This window comes from Palaemon carinicauda, chromosome 31 (genome assembly GCF_036898095.1).
Source record: "Palaemon carinicauda isolate YSFRI2023 chromosome 31, ASM3689809v2, whole genome shotgun sequence".
NCBI classification, from domain to species: Eukaryota; Metazoa; Arthropoda; class Malacostraca; order Decapoda; family Palaemonidae; genus Palaemon; species Palaemon carinicauda.
Genome location: NC_090755.1, coordinates 53,577,515 through 53,602,305, shown reverse-complemented (window position 1 = coordinate 53,602,305; position 24,791 = coordinate 53,577,515). Strand labels below are relative to the sequence as shown.

The window sequence follows — 24,791 nt, the reverse complement described above, 5'->3', positions numbered from 1 at the left end:
ATCCTTATCCTTTTAAAGCCAACTTCATTGACCAACGATTACTTTTACATCAGACAGCATGTCTCTTGGTAAATCTTTCATTTTTATGTCCATTTCTTATTAAGCAATCTTACTGCATCAACTTCCTTGAGTGACTTCTTATTCATCTTACAATAATCTTTTCCGTTTTTCCTCCCACTGACTCTATTTGCACCTCACATCTATAAACAAATATTTCATTTCTCTCTCTCTCTCTCTCTCTCTCTCTCTTAAAACTCCTTGGATTTTAACATGCTTCACATATACTGAAATATCTCTCTCTCTCTCTCTCTCTCTCTCTCTCTCTCTCTCTCTCTCTCTCTCTCTCTCTCTCTCTCTCTCTCTCTCTAAAACTCCTTGGATTTTAACATGCTTCACATATACTGAAATATCTCTCTCTCTCTCTCTCTCTCTCTCTCTCTCTCTCTCTCTCTCTCTCTCTCTCTCTCTCAACTCCATGGATTTTAACATGCTTCACATGTACTGAACTTTTTCCTCTCTCTCTCTCTCTCTCTCTCTCTCTCTCTCTCTCTCTCTCTCTCTCTCTCTCTCTCTCTCTCTCTCTCTCTCTGGTCTTTTACTATTGGTAGCGAGACTATAATTCCCTCTGCCCGTCAGTGTATTTATATGAAGATTACTTGATTTTGTAACGATTTTACCAGATGAAAATATGGGTCCTAATACTATAGAATTTGTACACAAATTTTGCTTCGGCCATAACTTTGGCTGCAAGATTGCCTTACATACCCCACTAATTGGAGGTTGGTGCGGCCTAGTGGTAGAGATCGCAGCTTGTATTAACTATAGTCAATTCTTTTTAGTGAGGCAAATTTGCTCCGATCCAGGGGTGCCCTTTTAGCTCGGAAAAGTTTTCTAACAGCAGATTGGTCGAAAGTATTTTTTTCCGAGTTTTCCGAGCTAAAAGGGCACCCCTGCAATTCGGTGCAAATCTGCCTTACTAAAAAGAATTGACCACAGTATGGTGTTGGATTCCTATTAGTCGAGTTAACATAATTGCAAATTGGTTCTGGCGTACGGCAATCCCACGCTGCTCTCTATAATACATCCTCAGCGCCATCTAACGGTCGAGAGCTAACTGACCTTGACCTTTACTTGAGAAACTTTTTGCAGGGATGAAATTATCCTCGTTTTCTGCATTTGTAAATACCAAAGTGGTGTTTTGTCTGTCTTGCTAAAGTTTGCTGGTCGGAATGCTCTTAAAAAAGATAAGCACATAAATAGGGGTTGGTCGAGGGTCTCTATCTTCAGGAACATGCTTGTTATAATCATTGATAATGATATTATGTAGATTTAATGATATGTTACTTATTATTATCAACGACGGTGTGTTTGGATATTTCTATTGAGAAACTGCAAATGATTATGCCATGCTACGTTAGGCGTAAATGCCTTTTGAAAACTCTTGTAGATTTGTATTCAAATTTCTTATAGATTATTTTTGAAAACTTTTATATAGGTGGTTTCTTAAATGTGATATATAAATCTTTATATGGTAATGTGCTTGCTTGCATTTGTAAAAACACATATTACTGCGCTTGTGGGTGATGTCCATAACTCATGTAAATATTGGTGAAATCTTCCTAGATATTTGAAATTTGAACTATTTTCATCACTTCATCACTTTAAGGTTTAAAGGCCGTTCATTAATGGCAGGGGTAAAGGACAGTGACGTTGCCTTATCGAGCAGGTCAATACCCTAGAGAAAGACCATATACACATATGATCAGCGCTTAAGTCCCCTCTCTACCCAAGCTAGGACCAAGGAGGGGGGGGGGGGCAGGCGATGGCTGCTGATGACTCGGCAGATAGACCTATAGGCTCCTTAAGTCACAAGGATGGTGAGGTTGGAGCGACCAAAGAAACTAACGAGTTTGAGAGGGACTCGAACCCTAGTTGGCGTTACCAGTCAGGGACGTTACTATATCGGCCATTAAACCATTCTAGATTATTTTGTATATTTATATCAAGAATTGGTGATTTGACCTTTCTTTGATTTGTCGTTACAGACAAATGTCATAACTGATCATATGTATATATGGTCAGTCTCTATCTAAGGTATTGTCACTGCTTGGCCTCTGGCATTCATGAACGGCCTTTAAACCTTTCGACGCATTCCAGCCTTTTAACGATACTGACGTCTTGACTTAATCCAATAACTTGACTATTGTGACATCTTAACACTTTCAACTCTTTAACGATTCTGACATCTTAACGCGTTCCAATCCCTTAACTATATTGAATTCACAACGCATTCCAATCCTTTAATGATTCTGACGTTTTAACACACCAATCTTTAACTATTCTGACATCTTAACGTATTCCAATTCCTCAACTATAGGGACATCTTAACGCATTCCAATCCCATAACTATTGTGACATCTTAACGCATTCCAATACCTTAATGATTCTGACGTCTTAACTTATTCCAATCCCATAACTATTGTGACATCTTAACACATTCCAATCTTTAACGATTCTGACATCCTAACGCATTCCAATTCCTTAACTATAGTGACATCTTAACGCATTCCAATCCCTTAATGATTCTGACGTCTTAACGCATTCCAATCTTTAACGATTCTGACATCCGAACGCATTCCAATTCCTCAACTATATTGACATCCTAAAGCATTCCAATCCCTTAATGATTCTGACGTCTTAACCTATTCCAATCTTTAACTATTGTGACATCTTAACACATTCTAATCTTTAACGATTCTGACATCTTAACACAATCCAATCCCTTAACTATAGTGACATCTTAACCCATTCCAATCCCTGAACGAATGTGACGTCTTGACTTATTCCAATCTTTAACTATTTTTACATCCTAACGAATTGCAACCCCTAAACGAATTGCAACCCCTAAACGAATTGCAACCCCTAAACGAATTGCAACCCCCAAACGAATTGCAATCCCTAAACGAATTGCAACCCCTAAACGAATTGCAATCCCTAAACGAATTGCAACCCCTAAACGAATTGCAACCCCTAAATGAATTGCAACCCCTATACGAATTGCAATCCCTAAACGAATTGCAACCCCTAAAAAAATTGCAACCCCTAAACGAATTGCAATCCCTAAACGAATTGCAACCCCTAAACGAATTGCAACCCCTATACGAATTGCAACCCCTAAACGAATTGCAACCCCTAAACGAATTGCAATCCCTAAACGAATTGCAACCCCTAAACGAATTGCAACCCCTATACGAATTGCAACCCTTAAACGAATTGCAACCCCTAAACGAATTGCAACCCCTAAACGAATTGCAACCCCTAAACGAATTGCAATCCCTAAACGAATTGCAACCCCTAAACGAATTGCAACCCCTATACGAATTGCAACCCCTAAACGAATTGCAACCCCTAAACGAATTGCAACCCCTAAACGAATTGCAACCCCTAAACGAATTGCAACCCCTAAACGAATTGCAACCCCTATACGAATTGCAACCCCTAAACGAATTGCAACCCCTAAACGAATTGCAACCCCTAAACGAATTGCAATCCCTAAACGAATTGCAACCCCTAAACGAATTGCAACCCCTATACGAATTGCAACCCTTAAACGAATTGCAACCCCTAAACGAATTGCAACCCCTAAACGAATTGCAACCCCTAAACGAATTGCAATCCCTAAACGAATTGCAACCCCTAAACGAATTGCAACCCCTAAACGAATTGCAACCCCCAAACGAATTGCAACCCCCAAACGAATTGCAACCCCTATACGAATTGCAACCCCTAAACGAATTGCAATCCCTAAACGAATTGCAACCCCTAAACGAATTGCAACCCCTATACGAATTGCAACCCCTAAACGAATTGCAACCCCTAAACGAATTGCAATCCCTAAACGAATTGCAACCCCTAAACGAATTGCAACCCCTAAACGAATTGCAATCCCTAAACGAATTGCAACTCCTAAACGAATTGCAACCCCTATACGAATTGCAACCCTTAAACGAATTGCAACCCCTAAACGAATTGCAACCCTTAAACGAATTGCAATCCCTAAACGAATTGCAACCCCTAAACGAATTGCAACCCCTAAACGAATTGCAATCCCTAAACGAATTGCAACCCCTAAACGAATTGCAACCCCTATACGAATTGCAACCCTTAAACGAATTGCAATCCCTAAACGAATTGCAACCCCTAAACGAATTGCAACCCCTAAACGAATTGCAACCCCTATACGAATTGCAACCCCCAATTGCAATCCCTAAACGAATTGCAACCCCTAAACGAATTGCAATCCCTAAACGAATTGCAACCCCTAAACGAATTGCAACCCCTAAACGAATTGCAACCCCTAAACGAATTGCAACCCCTAAACGAATTGCAATCCCTAAACGAATTGCAACCCCTAAACGAATTGCAACCCCTAAACGAATTGCAACCCCTAAACGAATTGCAATCCCTAAACGAATTGCAACCCCTAAACGAATTGCAACCCCCTATACGAATTGCAACCCCTAAACGAATTGCAACCCCTAAACGAATTGCAATCCCTAAACGAATTGCAACCCCTAAACGAATTGCAATCCCTAAACGAATTGCAACCCCTAAACGAATTGCAACCCCTATACGAATTGCAACCCTTAAACGAATTGCAATCCCTAAACGAATTGCAACCCCTAAACGAATTGCAACCCCTAAACGAATTGCAATCCCTAAACGAATTGCAACCCCTAAACGAATTGCAACCCCTATACGAATTGCAACCCTTAAACGAATTGCAATCCCTAAACGAATTGCAACCCCTAAACGAATTGCAACCCCTAAACGAATTGCAACCCCCAATTGCAATCCCTAAACGAATTGCAATCCCTAAACGAATTGCAATCCCTAAACGAATTGCAACCCCTAAACGAATTGCAACCCCTATACGAATTGCAACCCCTAAACGAATTGCAACCCCTAAACGAATTGCAACCCCTAAACGAATTGCAACCCCTAAACGAATTGCAACCCCTATACGAATTGCAATCCCTAAACGAATTGCAACCCCTAAACGAATTGCAATCCCTAAACGAATTGCAGCCCCTAAACGAATTGCAATCCCTAAACGATTGTAACATCATAACACTTTCCAATCCTTGAGCAATCGCTGTCGACTCAAAACAGATCATCGTTCACCTTAGCTCAGCACCTAAGAGACCGCTAGGCAGGCGCTGCTTGTGAAGCGAGTGTAGCAACCTACCCTTTACCGTCTGAACACTTCACAGAACAACTCTCGCTAAGTTTGCTAAGGTTAACGCTCCATCCCGGATCCCTTTAACTAATCATCTGCTTAAATAGAGTTTTGGTCCATTCCCTCCTTTGCTAATGAATTCATCGTTGGTGGGGTGGAGAGCCCTCTCTCTCTCTCTCTCTCTCTCTCTCTCTCTCTCTCTCTCTCTCTCTCTGTCGATATTAGGTGTGATGAAACGTCGAAGTTCCTTCCAAAGCCAACTTAACCTGAATGCTAAGAGGAGGAACCACTTGATCAACTGTGTCAAGGGAGAGAGAGAGAGAGAGAGAGAGAGAGAGAGAGAGAGAGAGAGAGAGAGAATTTGTTTACTAATTTCGTAACATTAATGCCTTAAAAGAATATGTAGATAACCTATGAAAGTTAAAAGAGTGGTGCGTATATATATATATATATATATATATATATATATATATATATATATATATATATATATATATATATATATATATATATATATATATATATATATGTGTGTGTGTGTGTGTGTGTGTGTGTGTGTGTATGTATGCTTGCAAGCGTGCGTAGAATTGGTTGATGCAACTCACATGTTCAGAATTTGGATTAGCAAGGCCCTTGTGTTTAATTTTGATTCTGCCACCAATCAGTCGACCAAGCTGCGAATGAGTTATAACATCAGTTAAGGTTAAGAAAGGTTCTTGGTGGGATAGCAATTTCATCTCTGCTGAGAACTGTAAGGCTAATTCATTTAGGTGCCACCTATTACTTAGGGGGAAAGGGTAAATAGTGGAAGAAAATATATAAATTTATTTGAAATGTCTTATTTTCTGCAGTTATGAGAGAGAGAGAGAGAGAGAGAGAGAGAGAGAGAGAGAGAGAGAGAGAGAGAGAGAGAGAGAGAGAGAGAGAGATTTTGTTATAAGGTTTTCTTCATTTTGTTAAATTTTACGTGTGCCCCCTAGTATCCTAGAAGAAAACCAGATATAAGAAAGAAAATTATAATTTAAGGATGACTCGTTCAATTATTTCTGAGATTATATCATCATCATCAGCCGTTACTAGTCGACTGCAGAACAACGGCCTCAGACATTTCTGTGATTTTTGGTTATAGGATGTCTAATGAAGTCACCATGCTACTCACTCACCTGAAAGGGGTGAAGAATTATTAGTTATCCAGGGGATCCCATACGAAGTCGTCAATGTTTTTCTCGGTGGGATTTAATGATACGTTGGTATTCTTAAAAATACGTTTAATAGAATGCTTGTGATTACATTGCTCTTTGACAGCCAACTCCCAAGTAAGCGTGGAGCGTCTCATAAACAATCTGACAAACCAAAACATTGCTAAACAACAAAAGAGCATCGCTCTCAAAAGGCTTAAATCCTACTGCAATGCAAAAGTAAACAGAATCACATCCTACCTTTGAGGTAACTAATAAATGCTTGAATCCTAATATCAAAATAAATCATTTCGCTTATGTACAAAGCACAACATGTTTTATCCATGCAATATGATGCAATGGTGTACAACACATGTAAACACTTGAAGTAATACAGTACCTTATTACAATAATACATAACAATGTCCTTCCACTTGCGACTGGTTATAGTCTTTCTATGACAGTCTGTACCTGCAAATTTCCTTAGTTCGTCAATCCGTTGTCTCCTCTTCTTTCCCCTGCTTCGGTTGCAATCTCTAGGGTCCCCCTCTGTTATTCTTAATGTCCATCTATAATCTGTCATTCTCATCATATGTCATGTCCACGTTTATTTTTTTCCCTTACAGGTTGTTAGAATATCCTTTACTTTAGTTTTCTCTTGTATCCATGTTGCTTTTTTCCTGTCTCTTTAAGTGTTAATCACATCATTCTTCTTTCCATTGCTCTTTTATTATATCTGAGGCTTCAGTAAGGCTCCAAGTTTCAGATGCATAAGTTAATACTGGTAGGGTTATCTGTTTAAATACTTTTTTTTTTTTCTCTCTTCAAAAGCTCGTCATTCTATGCTCATCCTTCGTTTAATTTCGGTCTCATATCCGGGAGAAACACTGAATGCCCGAAGTATGTGTATTTATTAACAATCTCTAGAGGTTCGTCCTTAACCTCTATTAGTTGTTTCTTCTCATTTTCATTAAACATCTTAGTTTTACTAATATTTTTTCAGTCCTACATTTCTGCTTTCTCTATTCAAATTTCCATTTTGTGTAAATTTTTATATATATAAAAAAGTGGTCATGATTTTTAGATCGTTTCATTCAACAAATTCTCTCTGTCCTTTCTTGCGCCTTCTCCAAATTTACCTACAGCTAATTCTCCTCTCTTCTTATGACTCACTTTAGCATTGAAATCATCCCAAAACAAATGTAAATTGAGTATCATGTTTTTTCAAAGAATTCTCCCGAATTTCATTAACAAATCTATTTCTTCCTCTGTATGGTGCAACGCTGTTACAAAACTTTACCAAGTTTCTATCTACATTTCCTTAAATGATATCCCCTACTAAGGCATCGATAAAAACCATACAATTATACCAGTAATATTTAGGCCTTTTTTTTTTTCTTCTGAGGAACGTCCCTGGTTTGTTTGAATTAGATTATATAAGATTATAAAGGAATGAATTTTGACTGGAAGGTTACACTAAGGCTATGCAATAAGTATGAAATTTTTGACACCTGAAATGGAAATCTCATAGAATAAGGTATTACATCATGATCTGCAAGCAGCAGTGAATATTTTAGCAAAATACCAAGCTCCTCGACATATTATTTTGTACTTATGTGATCATTATTTCTTTAAGACTTTTGCTGTTACTTCTCATAAAAGTAATTCAGAAGAAGTATTTGCCTAGCATCCCTCTTTCATCTCAAGAGAAAAGATAGATAGGACGTGCAATATGTAGATGGAAAACGTATACAATTTGCATGAAATGTGATTAAAGTTTTAGTGGGCTAATAAGGTACAATAACAACCAGTTTTTATAAGAGGATGGAATGAAAGTTTTCATGGCAAGATGGAGACTTTTATCAAAGAAATTCACCTTCTTTATATCAGCTTTACTGGGCTAAAAAAAGCCAAATAACAACCAGTTTTTATAAGAGGATGGAATGAAAGTTTTCATGGTAAGATGGAGACGTTTATTAGAGAAATTAACCTTCTATATACTATCAGCTTTACTGGGCTGATAAAAGCCCAATGACAACCAGTTTTTATAAGAGGATGGAATAAAAGTTTTCATGGAAAGATGGAGACGTTTATAAGAAGATGGAATGAAAGTTTTCATGGCAAGATGGAGACGTTTATAAGAGGATGGAATGAAAGTTTTCATGGCAAGATGGAGAAGTTTATAAGAGGATGGAATGAAAGTTTTCATGGCAAGATGGAGACGTTTATAAGAGGATGGAATAAAAGTTTTCACGGCAAGATGGAGACGTTTATTAGAGAAATTCACCTTCTTTATACTATGCAGGGTAAACCTTTTTCAATGGCCCACGTTCAGTATCCATTCTCCCAGTTGAACGTTCCAATCAAAGGTTTTCCCTCGAGGTACCTTGGATAATTTTGAGAGAAGCAATCCATCAGTGACGTCACCCGGTTCCCGAAACCTGCCACGTGTGGGGTTATCACCACCTGTTAAAAAAGATAAAGTTCTTACAAGTGGGGAAAATTAGCTCATTTCGTGATGATTAGAATGGCAATTTCCACTTTCAAAAAGTCACTATAATTAAAGAAAAAATGAATTACCATTGGTATAAGCAGGTTTGGACTACTTGTTTGAAAAGGAAAGCTATCAACATATCCCATATATAAAAAGAGGAAGTTTTAGGCTCTCTCTCTCTCTCTCTCTCTCTCTCTCTCTCTCTCTCTCTCTCTCTCTCTCTCTCTCTCTCTCTCTCTCTCTATATATATATAGATATATAGATATATATTTCCTGTCACGCTGAGCGACATTCCCAGGCGCATGACTACTTACTCTCCCCGTCCATCGGTCAGTATGGAGAGGGAGTAGTGATACCATGGTGAAAATGACTCCCCTGAGAGATACACTCGGAAACCACAACTGCCGTGTTGTTGGTAGGAAATGGGTAGGGGTTGGGAAGGGGTGAATCTGTAGGAGGTGTGCATATCCATCTAAATATTTAGCAGTCATTTTTGACGGGTTGCGTATACAAGTTTTAATTATGAGATTATTACCTGGATATAGTCGAATGGGGGATTAGCCATAAACACCAGACACATTAAGGAATATGGGTCATAATTAGATCAAATGAACGAACTGTTCTGAGGTTGAACATTAAAATGGAAAATAATAAAATCATTCGTGTCGTGTATTATGAGGATGTCTTTCATCCATCATTTGGGGAGTATATTTTTCTTTAGTCCCTGTCTGGTGATCTGCCGGTCTGGTCTAGTGTATGCAACCTCACCATTCAGTCATTGCCTGGGCCTCCCTGGTCCTATCTTGGGTGTAAAGGTGGCTTGGGCGCTGATCATATGTATTATTATTATTATTATTATTATTATTATTATTATTATTAATTGCTAAGCTACAACCTTAGTTGGAAAAGCAGAATGCTATAAGCCCAGGGGCTCCAACCGGGAAAATAGCCCAGTAAGGAAAGGAATCAAGGAAAAAATAAATATTTTATGAATAATATTAAGATAGATATCTCCTATGTAAACTATAAAAACTTTAACAAAACACGAGGAAGAGAAATTAGATAGAATAGTGTGCCCGAGTGTACCCTCAAGCAAGAAAACTCTAACTCTATTATATATGGTCAGTTTATAAGGCAATGTCATTGTCCCTTGCCTCTGCCATTCATGAACGACCTTTAAACCATACATTCCACTGCTATACATGTAAATCCTTTCTCTTGTGATCAGTCTATTCTGAATAAGTGTTTTAATTCTTTCATTCTACCTTGTTTCGAGTATTGTTCTCCTGTCTGGTCTTCAGCTGCTGATTCTCATCTTAATCTGTTGCACAGAAACTTACGTTCTATTAGATCTCTTTTTCGTGATCTAGATATTAATCTTTGGCACCGTTGTTCAGTTAGTTCATTATGCATGTTGCATAAGATTTTTCATAACTCTGACCATCCTTTACATTCAGATCTTCCTGGACAATTCCATTCTGTTCGTAATACTAGGCAGGCAGTTAATTTTAATAGCATCATGAGGCTCAATACTACACAGTCTTCTAGAAGTTTTATTCCAGCTTTGACCAAGTTGTGGAACGGTCTTCCTAATCAGGTACAGTAGTTGAATCAGTAGAACTTCAAAAGTTCAAAGTTGCAGCAATTATTTTTATGTTGAACAGGCTGACATAAGTCTTTTTATAGTTTATATATGACATATTTGTTTTGACGTTGTTACTGTTTTTAGAATGATTTATTGTTAATTTGTTCTCATTATTTATTTATTTCCTTATTTCCTTATTTCCTATTTTTCCCTATTGGAGCCCTTGGGCTTATAGCATCTTGCTTTTCCAACTAGGGTTGTAGCTTGGATAATAATAATAATGATAATGATAATGATAATATAGCCTTCCCTGCCAGTTGGTGTGTTTCATTATTCATGAAATTTATGATCCCCTGTAGGTTTCTTAAAATTTTAGCTTTATAATTGTCTTACCTTCTCCAATACTTATATGAAGCGTTGGTCTTGTGTTCTATCCACCGAATAAGACTGACAAATATAAGGCCGAGATATATCAAAGAGGTTAGGAACCTAACATGTAAGAAAAGTGTGTCAAGCTGTGATATGATTAATCAACAAAGAGGTATATGCTGTGACCATTTACATTCGAACAATTGGTACCTCCGTTCCTACTACCTTTCTTCTACCTTTCTTCTATCTTGCAAATCAGTCTCTTTCACCTCTGGCTTTACAGTGCAATTGCTTGGGGTTTCTCTTAGTTGCACTAAGGTACTCAATGGTATAGCAGGCGCCCAATAGTCCATTTCTTTTAGCGATGCATATTTGCACAGACTCGCAGCGGTGCCCTTTTAGCTCGGAAAAGTTTCCGGATCGCTGATTGGTTGGACAAGATAATTCTAACCAATCAGTGATCAGGAAACTTTTCCGAGCTAAAAGGGCACCGCCGCGAGTCGATGCAAATATGCATCGCTAAAAGAAATGGACTGTAGTGCCTGGCTATGTATACCGGTATCATAAATCCTAATCAATCCGAAAACGTTAGAATAAAAAAGGAAGATTTGGAAAAAGATAAAGTGAAATACAATTATAAGGCAAACTTCTTGATCAAAGGTTGTATAATTCAAAAGAGAAGTATTAAATTGGAAGGTGTCCACTACTTATTTCCTTAAAGAAAGCTATACTGTGCTATAAAAAATTTAACTTTAGCTCTAATATTTCTTTATTCATGGACAGATAAGTGAGAAAGGGGGAGATATGTTTAGGGGAGGGGAGGCTAGGTGAAAATATACAGTCGGTTGGTGAAAGGTGAAGGAAGTGAGAGTGGTTATTATTATTACATGCTAAGCTACAACCCTAGTTGGAAAAGCAGGATGTATAAGACCAAAGGCTTCAACAGGGAAAATAGCACAGTGAGTAAAAGAAACAAGAAGATAAATAAACTTCAAGAGAAGTAATGAACGATCAAAATAAAATTTTTGAAGAACAGTAACAACATTAAATTAGATCTTGTATTTACATATATAAACTAAAAACTTCAAAAGCTAGGAAGAGAAGCAAGATAGAATAGCGTGCCCAAGTGAACCCTCAAGTAAAGAACTCTTACCCAAGAAGATGGAAGACCATGGTACAGAGGCTATGGCACTACCCAAGACTAGAGAACAATGGTTTGGTTTTTGGAGTGTCCTTCTCCTAGAAGAGCTGCTTATGGGGAAGAAACCTTTGATGAAATTGCTTTTATTTAGGTTCTTTGCTAGTCATGACTAAGTCTAGCATTGTCTCTCGGTCAAGCCTCCCACCGCTTACAATATTGTGTGAGAGAATAGCGGAATTTTATATAAAATAAACCCTAAAAAACAGTCTCATTTCTTAATAACCGTTAAGAACTTTGTGATTTCTTTTTAGATCGAATTCTCCTTGGAATCATGTGAAAATTTCAGCTGGCGGAATTTTATTAAGATATAGCATAATAACTGTCATGGATTGAAATATGTATTACTGACCTTATAATAATTTCCATTAGATTTCAACTGTTTGAAGTGTTTGGTCAAAAGCAACCCCCCTAGGTTTCGTTATTGCAGACCAAAATTGAAAATTTGTTGATATTTTCACATACACAGAAATAGAGGTTTGAATCGAAGGTTGAATATGATAAACATAAGCAAAGTATGGCCCAAACACACACACACACACACACACACACTCTCTCTCTCTCTCTCTCTCTCTCTCTGTATATATATATATTATATATATATATATATATATATATATACACACAGTCAAGTGTACTAGAATTAATAAAGCCAACTGTACTTTGCAATCTAAAGATTGTTCCATGGGAATAAGATAAGAAAAATATGATAATCAACAAATACTGTTTCTTAGGAACGCATATGATTATCCGATCTAAAATCGTATCATAAAATTTAAAAAATAAATCCGACCCAACTTGGTAGTATTACAAAAGTTAAATAGAGGGGCAATCAGTAAAGCGCAGACCTCCGCCGCGGCAACTTATTTCTCGACCTTTTGCTCGACTTTGACCTTGACCTTGACCTTTTACCTAAACATGTAATAATGGCGTTGATTTTCATACACTCAAATATGAACCAAGTTTGAAGTCTTTGTGACAACAATGTCCAAACTTATTGCTGATTACGTGAATTGAACATTTTGCTTGACCGTGACTTTGACCTTTGACCTTGACCTTCCAAAATTTAATCATTTCCAGCTCTTTACATAAGAGTTAATCCCTGCAAGTTTCATTACTCTAGGATTAAAATTGTGGCCAGGAAGCTGTTCACAAACACACACAAACAAGGGCGAAAACATAACCTCCTTCCAACTACGTTGGCGGAGGTGAAAATATGACCCAACTTGGTGATATTACAAAAGTTACTAAAATACTATGACAGTCAAGTCCTTCATTTTAGGGATCGTCTCTCTCTCTCTCTCTCTCTCTCTCTCTCTCTCTCAGGAAATACTAACTTTCGAAGTCATGGGACGTCATAAACCCCCCCTCTCTCTCTCTCCCTCTCTCTCTCTCTCTCTCTCAGGAAATACTTTCGAAGTCAGGGGACGTCATAAACTCTCTCTCTCTCTCTCTCTCTCTCTCTCTCTCTCTCTCTCTCGATAAGTTAGACAAGATCATAATAATTAAACGTTTAAACCAAATCGCTCTACCCAAGAGGAAACGGAGTGTCTCCAGATGAACTTAAAAATCTTTGAGACATCTAAAATCCTTTTAACTCTCTCTCTCTCTCTCTCTCTCTCTCTCTCTCTCTCTCTCTCTCTCTCGATAAGTTAGACAGATCATAATAATTAAACGTTTAAACCAAATCGCTCTACCCAAGAGGAAACGGAGTATCTCCAGATGAACTTAAAAATCTTTGAGACATCTAAAATCCTTGTAACTCTCTCTCTCTCTCTCTCTCTCTCTCTCTCTCTCTCTCTCTCTCTCTCTCTCTCTCTCTCTCTCTCTCTCTCTCGATAAGTTAGACAAGATCATAATAATTAAACGTTTAAACCAAATCGCTCTACCCAAGAGGAAACGGAGTATCTTCAGATGAATTTAAAAGTCTTTGAGACATCTAAAATCCTTGTAACTCTCTCTCTCTCTCTCTCTCTCTCTCTCTCTCTCTCTCTCTCTCTCTCTCTCTCTCTCGTTGCACAGGGATGACATATTGATAAGTGATATTGATAATGACAATAGTGAAAACCGAGAGAAATTCTTCTTCAGTCAAGTAGAAAATGAGTTATTCATCAGCCATATCCTATGGTTACAAAGAAACCCTTCGTTAAGGGAAATTATTTCTTATTCCTTCCTATTTATTCATTCATATTTCGATAATTATTGAAGACTTTCCTAACAAACGCAACTGAAAGAAGCATAGCTTCTTCCTCTCTCCTTAAAGCAAGTATTGAATGAGACGCGGTTACTGAGTTGAAGTTTTAATCCACTTACAAAGGAATATTCAAATTTTGTAAGGCTAAAATAGGCCTAATATCAGCTAATATTATTCTGTAAGAGGAAACAAAACCTATTACGTGTGTGGTGACTTTGAAGTATTCTTGTTCCAATGGCAAAATCTCCAATTAAAGTTCCATTTTACTTCAACTAATGTTGATATGTTGATTTTCTGTCACTAGGATTATATTTAATTTTCTCAATCGATATTGATTTTACTTCATATTTATATTTGACTTTCCATCACAGGGATTTTATTTTCTTTTTCTAAATCTATACTATAATTCATTTTCGTATTTATAGTATTTCATTTAACTACTTCCTTGTGTATCATATTTTATGTAAACGAAACGGTAGAATTGGCTTTGATGTTAAAGTCGCAGTAATATTTTATTGGTTCCTTTAATTATTTATATAAATGGTATATGTATTGGATCAAATAACAGAAAACCAAGTTGAAGTCTTCTCTTTAAGAGGACAGGAAGAGGGACATCTTCCCTCATGTCAGCCTCCATCAAAGAGGAACCTCTTCCCTCATGTCAGCCTCCTGCAAAGAGGAACCTCATCCCTCATCTCAGTGTCCAACAAAGAGGAACTTCTTCCCTTATGTCAGCCTCTAACAAAGAGGAGCCTCTTCCCTCATGTCAGCCTCCAACAAAAAGGAACCTCTTCCCTCATGTCAGCCTCCAGCAAAAAGGAAACTCTTCCCTCATATCAGCCTCCACCAAAGAGGAACCACTTCCCCCTTTGTCAGTTTCCAACAAAGGGGAACCTCTTCCCTCATCTCAGTCTCAACAAAGAGGAACCTCTTCCCTTATGTCAGCCTCTAAGAAAGAGGAACCTCTTCCGTCATGTCAGCCTCCAACAAAGAGGAACCTCTTCCCTCATGTCAGTCTTCAACAAAGAGGGACCTCTTCCATCATGTTAGCCTCCAGCAAAGAGGAACCTCTTCTCTCATGTCAGCCTCCAACAAAAAGGAACCTCTTCCCTCATGTCAGCCTCCAACGAAGAGGAGCCTCTTCCCTCATGTCAGCCTCCAACGAAGAGGAGCCTCTTCCCTCATGTCAGCCTCCAATAAAGAGGAACCTCTTCCCTCATGTCAGCCTCCAACAAAGAGGAACCTCTTCCCTTATGTCAGCCTCCAACGAAGAGGAGCCTCTTCCCTCATGTCAGCCTCCAACAAAGAGGAACCTCTTCCCTCATGTCAGCCTCCAACAAATAGGAGCCTCTTCCATCATGTCAGCCTCCAACAAAGAGGAACCTGTTCCCTCATGTCAGCCCCCAACAAATAGGATCCTCTTCCGTCATGTCAGCCTCCAACAAAGAGGAACCTCTTCCCTCATGTCAGCCTCCAACAAATAGGAGCCTCTTCCATCATGTCAGCCTCCAACAAAGAGGAACCTGTTCCCTCATGTCAGCCCCCAACAAATAGGATCCTCTTCCGTCATGTCAGCCTCCAACAAAGATAAACCCCTTTCCTCATCTCAGCCTCCAACAAAGAGGAACCTCTTCCCTCATGTCAGCCTCCAACGAAGAGGAGCCTCTTCCGTCATGTCAGCCTCCAACAAAGAGGAACCTCTTCCCTCATGTCAGCCTCCAACAAAGAGGAACTTCTTCCCTCATGCCAGCCTCCAACGAAGAGGAGCCTCTTCCGTCATGTCAGCCTCCAACAAAGAGGAACCTCTTCCCTCATGTCAGCCTCCAACAAAGAGGAACCTCTTCCCTCATGTCAGCCTCCAACAAATAGGAGCTTCTTCCATCATGTCAGCCTCCAACAAATAGGAGCCTCTTCCGTCATATCAGCCTCCAACAAAGAGGAACCTCTTCCCTCATGTCAGCCTCCAACAAATAGGAGCCTCTTCCCTCATGTCAGCCTCCAACAAATAGGAGCCTGTTCCCTCATGTCAGCCTCCAACAAATAGGAGCCTCTTCCGTCATGTCAGCCTCCAACAAAGAGGAACCTCTTCCCTCATGTCAGCCTCCAACAAATAGGAGCCTCTTCCATCATGTCAGCCTCCAACAAAGAGGAATCTCTTCCCTCATGTCAGCCTTCAACAAAGAGGAACCTCTTCCCTCATGTCAGCCTCCAACAAAGAGGAACCTCTTCCCTCATGTCAGCCTCCAAGAAATAGGAACCTCTTCCCTCATGTCAGCCTCCAAGAAATAGGAGCCTCTTCCGTCATGTCAGCCTCCAACAAAGAGGAATCTCTTCCCTCATGTCAGCCTCCAACAAAGAGGAACCTCTTCTCGTGCTTCCTGGAGCCCAATTGAAAGTTTGGTGAACTAAACTCTCCTGGGGAGTGCTGAGAGCATGCCCAAACCATCTCCATCTACCCTTCACCATGATCTCATCCACATAAAGCTCTCGGGTAATCTCTCTTATAGTTTCATTTCTAATCCTGTACTGCCATTTAACTCCCAATATATATATATATATATATATATATATATATATATATATATATATATATATATATATATATATATATATATATATATATATATATATATCTATATATATATATATATATATATATATATATATATATATATATATATATATATATATATATATATATACACATACAGTATATATATATATATATATGTGTGTGTATATGTATATATTGCTTCATTGTCATGCCATGACTCATGCCCATACAGTAACAGCAATCTCACTAAACGGATCTATAGCCTGAATTTAGTCTTTTTAATATTAGAAGCCAGATGTATATTGGTACTGGAGAACTTCTTAGCTGGGATATGTGATACACAAAAGAAGAAGTCAACGTTTGACTCGCTTTTTGCTTTCATGGGCTTGATTGTTAAGACGAATATTCATTACCTCTTTGATCGGGATTTAGTTAAATTATTCATATAAAATTATCCTTTATTGCATACTTTATTTTCGATGGAAATTAAATCGAAGGCTCACAAGTTTTATAAAACTTGAAGGGCTTATCCATATATTCTTTTCTCGTTATTTGTGAAGATAGAAAAAACTTTGAGATACACATTTAGACTAATTTACGAAGTAAATAGTTTGACTTAATTCAATTCGAGTCGTCCAATCAAAACAATAAACGTGTTGTCTTTCGACACAAAACCGTAATATGTTTGTAAAGGGATGAAACTAACTTCTAAACTAATTAGTAATTTCTTACTCTCATTTTTAACATTTTAAAACCAATTTTATAGCTTTCATTTGAGTTATCAAATTTGTCAATGATTTCCATTTTAATTTTCGAAAAACCAACTCGACTATTGAGAGGTTTGCATAGCATTCTTCTTTCCTTCTAAGACGTATGATAATTTATTGGGGGATTCTATCGTAGAGGCAACTTGGTTACAAAAATATCGTATTGGTGAGACAGAGGAATTTTACCAGGCTATAAAAAGTCTAACAACAACTAATATTTCGTTTAATCAAATCGAAATATATCCTTCAGCAATGAGCCCCAGATGTTATTGTGTCTAGTAGACTTTTAATTCATCGTCTTCTACGCCTATTGACGCAAAGGGCCTCGGTTAGATTTCGCCAGAAGTCAGCCTTGGAGCTTTTAAATCCACACTTCTCCATTCATCATCTCCTACTTCACGTTTCATAGTCCCCAGCCACGTAGGCCTGAGTCTTCCAACTCTTCTAGTCCCTTGTGGAGCCTAGTTATAAGTTTAGTGAACTAATCTTTCTTGGGGAGTGTGAAAAGCATGCCCAAACCATATCAAAATAACCCTTCTCCTTGATCTCATCCACATAAGGCCCTCTGGTAATCTCTCTTATAGCTTCATTTCTAATCCTGTACTGCCATATAACTCCCAATATATATATATATATATATATATATATATATATATATATATATATATATATATATATATATATATATATATATATATATATATATACATACAGTATATATATGTTTATATATATACATATACATATACATACATATATATATATATATATATATATATATATATATATATATATATATATATATATATATATATATATACACATATATATAAAAGCAGACACGCTCTTTATCGTATAGGGGAGATAGGGAAAGTCACCTTCGGTTCTTTTCTAAAGATAAAGCTCTTATCTTACATCTGAACCTTGTGAGAGTTGTGTCATCATTGTAACGCACCGATTCATCCCTCGGTCGATCCTGACTCAACTTAATAACGTAGTCTGTTAGAATAACGAAATTTTATGCGAAATTAACAATGAAAAGCAGATTGTATCACATTTTGAAGTTGATGTTATTTTCATTAATATTTATTTTGAACTCAAATTTATGTTTTAAATGCAAGTAATGTGATATTTTCGTTTAGCGAGAATTGATAAAACAATTAGGCGTACTTATTTGGATTTTCTTTTTTTTTTTCTTTTTTTATTGAATATGAAATTTTGAGAATTTCGGTCCGGAATACTGAAGCAGGTTTTGTTATTACAATGCGGATAATAGTGAAAACTTAAGGTGTTTATAGTTTAAAATACAGAACAAGGATACACATGCAGTTAATAAATGGTTCTTCTAAACTAGTAAAAGGTTACGATTCTCTCTCTCTCTCTCTCTCTCTCTCTCTCTCTCTCTCTCTCTCTCTCTCTCTCTAATAAAACTAAAGAGTCGGACTCAGAGAAGCTGGTCCAAACAGCTTCCAAATAAATCATGGTCCAAAGAGGAACAATCATAATCCAAAGAAGAGTTTATATTCCAGTCTTAAAATCTATTTAATAATCTTTACTTTAACGGATATTATAGATTAGATTACTATATTTTGAATAGTAAAAAGAGATAATTGAAATACCGTCGTTCAAAAAGTTCTTGTGAAAGTTTGTCATGTGATTTTCATAAAATTTCCATTTTCCCCATTTAGAATCTATGTGCCAAGGAGTGATTCCCGTAAAGCTACACCCGGTATGGTTTTTCATAAAACAGTATAACTGACCAATACAAATAATTTTTTAAACTATCGAGACAGGTCATCTCCCTTATAACAAAAAGTTTACCGGAATTAATGAAGCCAACGGTACTTTACGTACAAGAAAGCAAACCAAGGGTCAAGACATTGCTCCATAGGTTTGTGGTATAAGAAAATTAATAATTGTGTTTAAAGGGGACTGTAACAAATTCTGCTTGAAGGCAGAACTCTGATAGTGGCGATCTAATCAAATGAGGAGTGACCAATGAGTGTTTTATTCTTGGCTTTTATTTGTGGTCGATCTACCGGAATCCAGACATGGATGATTCTATCTTCGATTGTCTTCTTACCAATATGGCTAAGATACAAGAAGATGATAGGAAGTCTTCTTTTATCTTTGTTGGTGATTTTAATGCTCACCATAGGGAGTGGTTAAGTTCCATCTCTCTTACCCATCTCCATGGCTTAAGAGCTTTAAACTTTGGCTCGGAATCATGCTGTGAGCAAATCATATAAGTGAAGCTACTCACAAGGTCTGGTAATTGCTTGGACCTCGTATACACTGACTCCCCTGGCGTTATAACTATTAAGGTTGGTTCTCCAGTCGGGACATCTGATCATACCTTGATTTCATTAGTAGTGAAGACTGAGCAGCCTGTCCCTGATGTATCATATTCTTGTAAAATTTATATGAAATCTCAAGCAGACTGGAATGGGATTTTGCATATCTTTTATGCTTGAATAATCACAATTAAATAGTAGTGTTGATCCTGTTGTCCCATCTATGAATTTTGTGTATCAATTTTTTTTAAATTAATTGATATTTTTCTTCCATACCAGTTATAAAGAATAAAATAAAAGTAATTGAATTAGCTTCATTCAAAAAGTTCTTATGAAAGTTCGTCATCAGAATTTTCATAAAATTTTCTTTTTCCCCAAAATAGAATCTTTGCGCCAAGGAGGAATTCACGCAAAGCTCCCCTGGTATGGTTTTCTATAAACAATATAACTGACCAATACAAACAATTTTTTAAACTGTCGTGACAGGTCATCTCCCCTATATAATAAAGAGAAACTGTGGCTTTATATATATATGTATGTGTGTATATATATATATATATATATATATATATATATATATATATATATATATATATATATATATATATATATATATATATATATATGTGTGTGTGTGTGTGTGTTTGTGTATGTATTAGTATTACTAGCCAAGCTATATCCCTAGTTGGAAAAGCAAGATGCTATAAGCCCAAGGGCTCCAACAGGGAAAAATAGCCCAGTGAGGAAAGGAAATAAGGAAATAAATGAACGATATAAGAAAAAATTAACTGTAAAATGTTTTAAAAATAGTAATATATATTGCTTATATATACTGAATGTATATATTTCTTTCCTGTAACGCCGTATACTAGCAGTAAATATGGTACATCATATCCAATACTTGCTTGGATGTACAGTATGCGTCTTTAATTCTGACTGGTAAATCTGATCTTAGCAAAAGGAAAACTGTTGGCAACGCTGCCTGCAAATAAAATCACTGACTTGTAAACACCCGATCAAAAGCTTTTATTTATTCATTTTACAAAGTTCTGTTAAGCAAATAACAATATTTTTTTCACAGCACTTTGTAAAATGAATAAAAATGCTTTTGATCCCTTGTGTGCAAGCTCAGCGAGGTAATTGTATAGGCAGCGTTGCCAATCGTTTTTCTCCGTCAGGGGTGCCATTCGCATGATAATTATCGTACATGTACGATTATTTTAGGTCTAGTACGATGTACGATACATACCTTATGTATATACATATATGTGTGTGTATGTGTTTGATTAAACAATTATACTAAAATATTTTGAAATAAGTCAATCATGTAACTCGTAAATAATTATTTTGAAACTGTGTACGATAATTTTGGTTGAAAAACGACAATTTTAAGGCTCATGTACGATAATCCAGTCGAATAATCTGGCATCGCTGCAGCATCAGTTACGTGGCACAATGTACAGCTGCCAGACGTCTCCTTACTCCTTAGACTACCGCATAGTTTACCAGAATCAACGAAGCCAACGATACTTTACATGCAAGAATATACAAACTAAGGATCAAGACGTGGGTCCAAAGGTTTACGGTATAAAAAAAAATTAATAATAAGAGAACTCTCCCAAATTCTGCTTGAGGCCAGAACTGCGATAGTGGCGATCTAATCAAAAGTGGTGTAACCAATGATTGTTTTATTCTTTGTTAAAAGTATTGTTACTGAAGACGTTCTCAGAAGAAATGCTTAGCATATTTCTTAAAAATATGCCTTTCAATTATCAACGTCTTTTCAGTTGGTCAGGTCACTTTTAACCCTTCTTAAGATAGTTTGTAATATAAAAACTCATATGCATCGTACATTGTGTTATGAGATAAGACTCGTAAATATCCCGTGAGAGTTTCTTGCACTTTGCTGCTGTTTATACCTTATGCATTTCCCACCCTTCTTATTTCACCACTTTCTACCTTCATCAATGTTAGTAAACATGTGATTGCTTAATTTTCTTATTGAAAATTTCAAGTAAGTTTCAAGAATTCATCGAACCGTTTGCACGGTATTATTCAGCATCCTAACCTTGAAAGGCTGTAATGTTGAGGAACACGCATGAATTTGCTTTTCTGAAGGGTCAATTTTGACCTTCATATTGTCGATCTTGACCCTCATACGGTCGATTGAATTCGAGTCTTTGGGCCCGGAGACGTTAATTATTGTTATTATTACTAGCTAAGCTACAACCCTACTGTAGTTTGGAAGGATGGATGCTGTAAGCCCAAGTGCTCCAACAAGGAAAATAACCCAGTGAGGAAAGGAAATAAATAAATAAACTTTAAGAGAAGTAATGAAAAACTAAACTAAACTATTTTACGAATGGTATCAATGTTAAAATAGATCTTTCGTGTATAAACTATAAAAACTTAAAAAGAGAAAAACAAGAGGAAGATACATAAAATAGAAAAGTGTTCCCTAGTGTACCCTCGTGCAAGAGAACTCTACCCCAAGAGAGAAAAGGAAGACCAGTAGAAAGTTTTGATTTTTAAAAGCCCACTCACTATTTGATAGAAACTCCTTTTCATTTGGTCGATTTGATATTAGAAACCAGATCTATATTGGTACTGGACAACCTCTTAGCTGGAATATTCGATACACAAAAGAAAAAGTGGCTTTTTGCTTTCTTGGGCAGGATTATGAAGACTAATATTCATCAGCCTTCGATCGGGATTTGGGGAAATTGTCCTTATAAAGTTATTCATTTTTTTGCACTATTTTCGATGGAAATTATTGACGAATTCCACTGAAGTCGAAGGTTCACAAGTTTTAAACTTGAAGGTTTTATCTATATAGGCTATTTACTTCTCGTTATTTGCGAAGGTAAAAAAAAAAAACTTTGAGATACACATTTAGATTAATTTACGAAGCAAATAGTTTGACTTAATTTAAGTCGAGTCGTCCACTCAAAACAATACTCTTGTTGTCTTTCGTGACAAAACTGACATTTTGTCGTGAAGGGATGAAACGGACTTGTAGATCAGTAATTTCTTAATCTCATTTTTAAAATTTTTGACAAATTTTATAGCTTTTATTTGAGTTATTATATTTGTCAAGGATTTCTCTATTAGTTCTCGAAAAACACACTTACCAATTGAAAGGTTTGCATAGAATTTTGCTTTCCTCCGAAGACAAATGATAAATTAAATGGGGATTCTATCGTAGAGGCAACTTGGTAGCTCAAACGGAGGGTTAAGGTACCAAGCCAATTTTAGAAGGTTATAAAATGCCTAACAATAACTTATATTGCATTTAAGCATATAAAACCATGTTCTTCAGCATGCAATGAGCACCAGATGGTATTGTGTATAATAGTCTTTTAATTCATCATCATCATCATCTCCTACGCATATTGACGTAAAGGGACTCTGTAAGAATTCTCCATTCGTGTGTATCTTGAGTTTTAATTCAATTCTTCTCCATCCATCTTCTCCTACTTCACGCTTCATAGTTCTCAGCCATGTGGGCGTGGGTCTTTCAACTCTTTTAGTGCCTTGTGGAGCCCAGTTGAAAGCTTAGTGAACTAATCTCTCTTGGGGAGTGCGAAGAGCATATCCAAACCATCTCCATCTACCCCTCTTTTAATTATGCTTTCTATTTTACTTTCCATTCTCTTCGTTTTATATTTCACCTTTTTTTCGTATTTCATTTTATACACACCGATTCCTTATATATTAATTTTCATGAGAACTTTATGGGTTGATTTATATAAATCTTTACAAATTCCCACTAGTAGTGATTTTAAATGTTGAAACTAAGACGATTATTTATTAATTTTACAAATATTTTGTTCATCTTTAATTGTAGAAAAACCAAGTTAAAGTCTCTATTTAGTGGGATGGCTTCCAGAAGAATAGTCTTCCTAAACAGCAAATACTTTTATTAGGCTCTTAACCGACGTCAGTTACCTAGTGCCTGGCCCTCCCTGGTCTTAGCTTGGGTGGAAAGGGGCCCTGGGTGCTGATAATATAAATATATGGTCAGTCTCTATGGCATTGTTCTGATAGTGCATTGTCGCTATCCCTTTAATATTAATAATTAGAGGTTGCGGTAAAATTAACCTTGTTTAAAAATTAAAGAGTGAAAGAGGACGTATTATTTGGATGAAGGTTTTTGTGGAATATTCTGCTTTTATGCTTTAATGTTTGTCAGTTGAAAAACTAAGAACGCACACAATCACACACACACACACACACACACACACACACATATATATATATATATATATATATATATATATATATATATATATATATATATATATATATATATGTATATGTGTGTGTGTGTGTGTGTGTGTGTATGTAAGTATGTATATGATTACCAGCAATCTTATCTATAGATGACGCGATGATGTGAAATTTGGAAAGGAAATTTCGTAAATTATATTTATTTTTCTCTTTAAGAAATGACAATTTTCGTAGCGATTATTAAGACTTTACAAATACGTGAGACTATATTATGGATCTAGGAGCAGGGTTTTCTTGCATGTTTATTGTGATGGAGTCCTTACACAACGACCTCAACTCTGAACAAGAGAATTCGAGTGCAGTGCCAGGACGCAAAGTGGTCATTATGATACTCTGTTATATCATCAAGTTTCTAGTGGCTTTACTGAAGCTTGCAAGGATTGAACCTCCTGGGTGGCTTTCTCGTCTGCCAGTCTTTGAAGAACTAAAACTTGAGCAGTTCGATAGAACCCAGACTTCCCAACAGGATGAGGACCACACGAAAAACCTCACCTCAAGGAATGAATTTGATTCTAATCCTGGTGCTCTTCAGGAAAAGACAAAAACTATCTCAGAGGATGTACAAGCGATAGTGACAAGTAAACCAGAGACGTCTGTCATCATCGTTCGTCACGGAGAAAGGCTTGAT

The 24,791-nt window shown here is 36.9% G+C and overlaps 1 protein-coding gene across 2 annotated transcripts in view; it reads right to left on the bottom strand.

Moving 5' to 3' along the window:
- Positions 1-8,455: 8,455 nt before the first annotated feature.
- LOC137624978 (glyoxylate/hydroxypyruvate reductase A-like) overlaps positions 8,456-24,791 on the bottom strand; it is a 47,604-nt gene continuing 31,268 nt past the window's right edge. Inside the window, exon 9 of one of the 2 annotated variants that reach the window (XM_068355914.1) lies at positions 8,456-8,883. In XM_068355914.1, coding sequence (XP_068212015.1) covers positions 8,749-8,883 — 135 coding nt within the window. In that variant the 3' untranslated portion in view covers positions 8,456-8,748. The remainder of the gene's footprint in view (positions 8,884-24,791) is intronic. The other variant, XM_068355913.1, reaches the window with a different exon arrangement.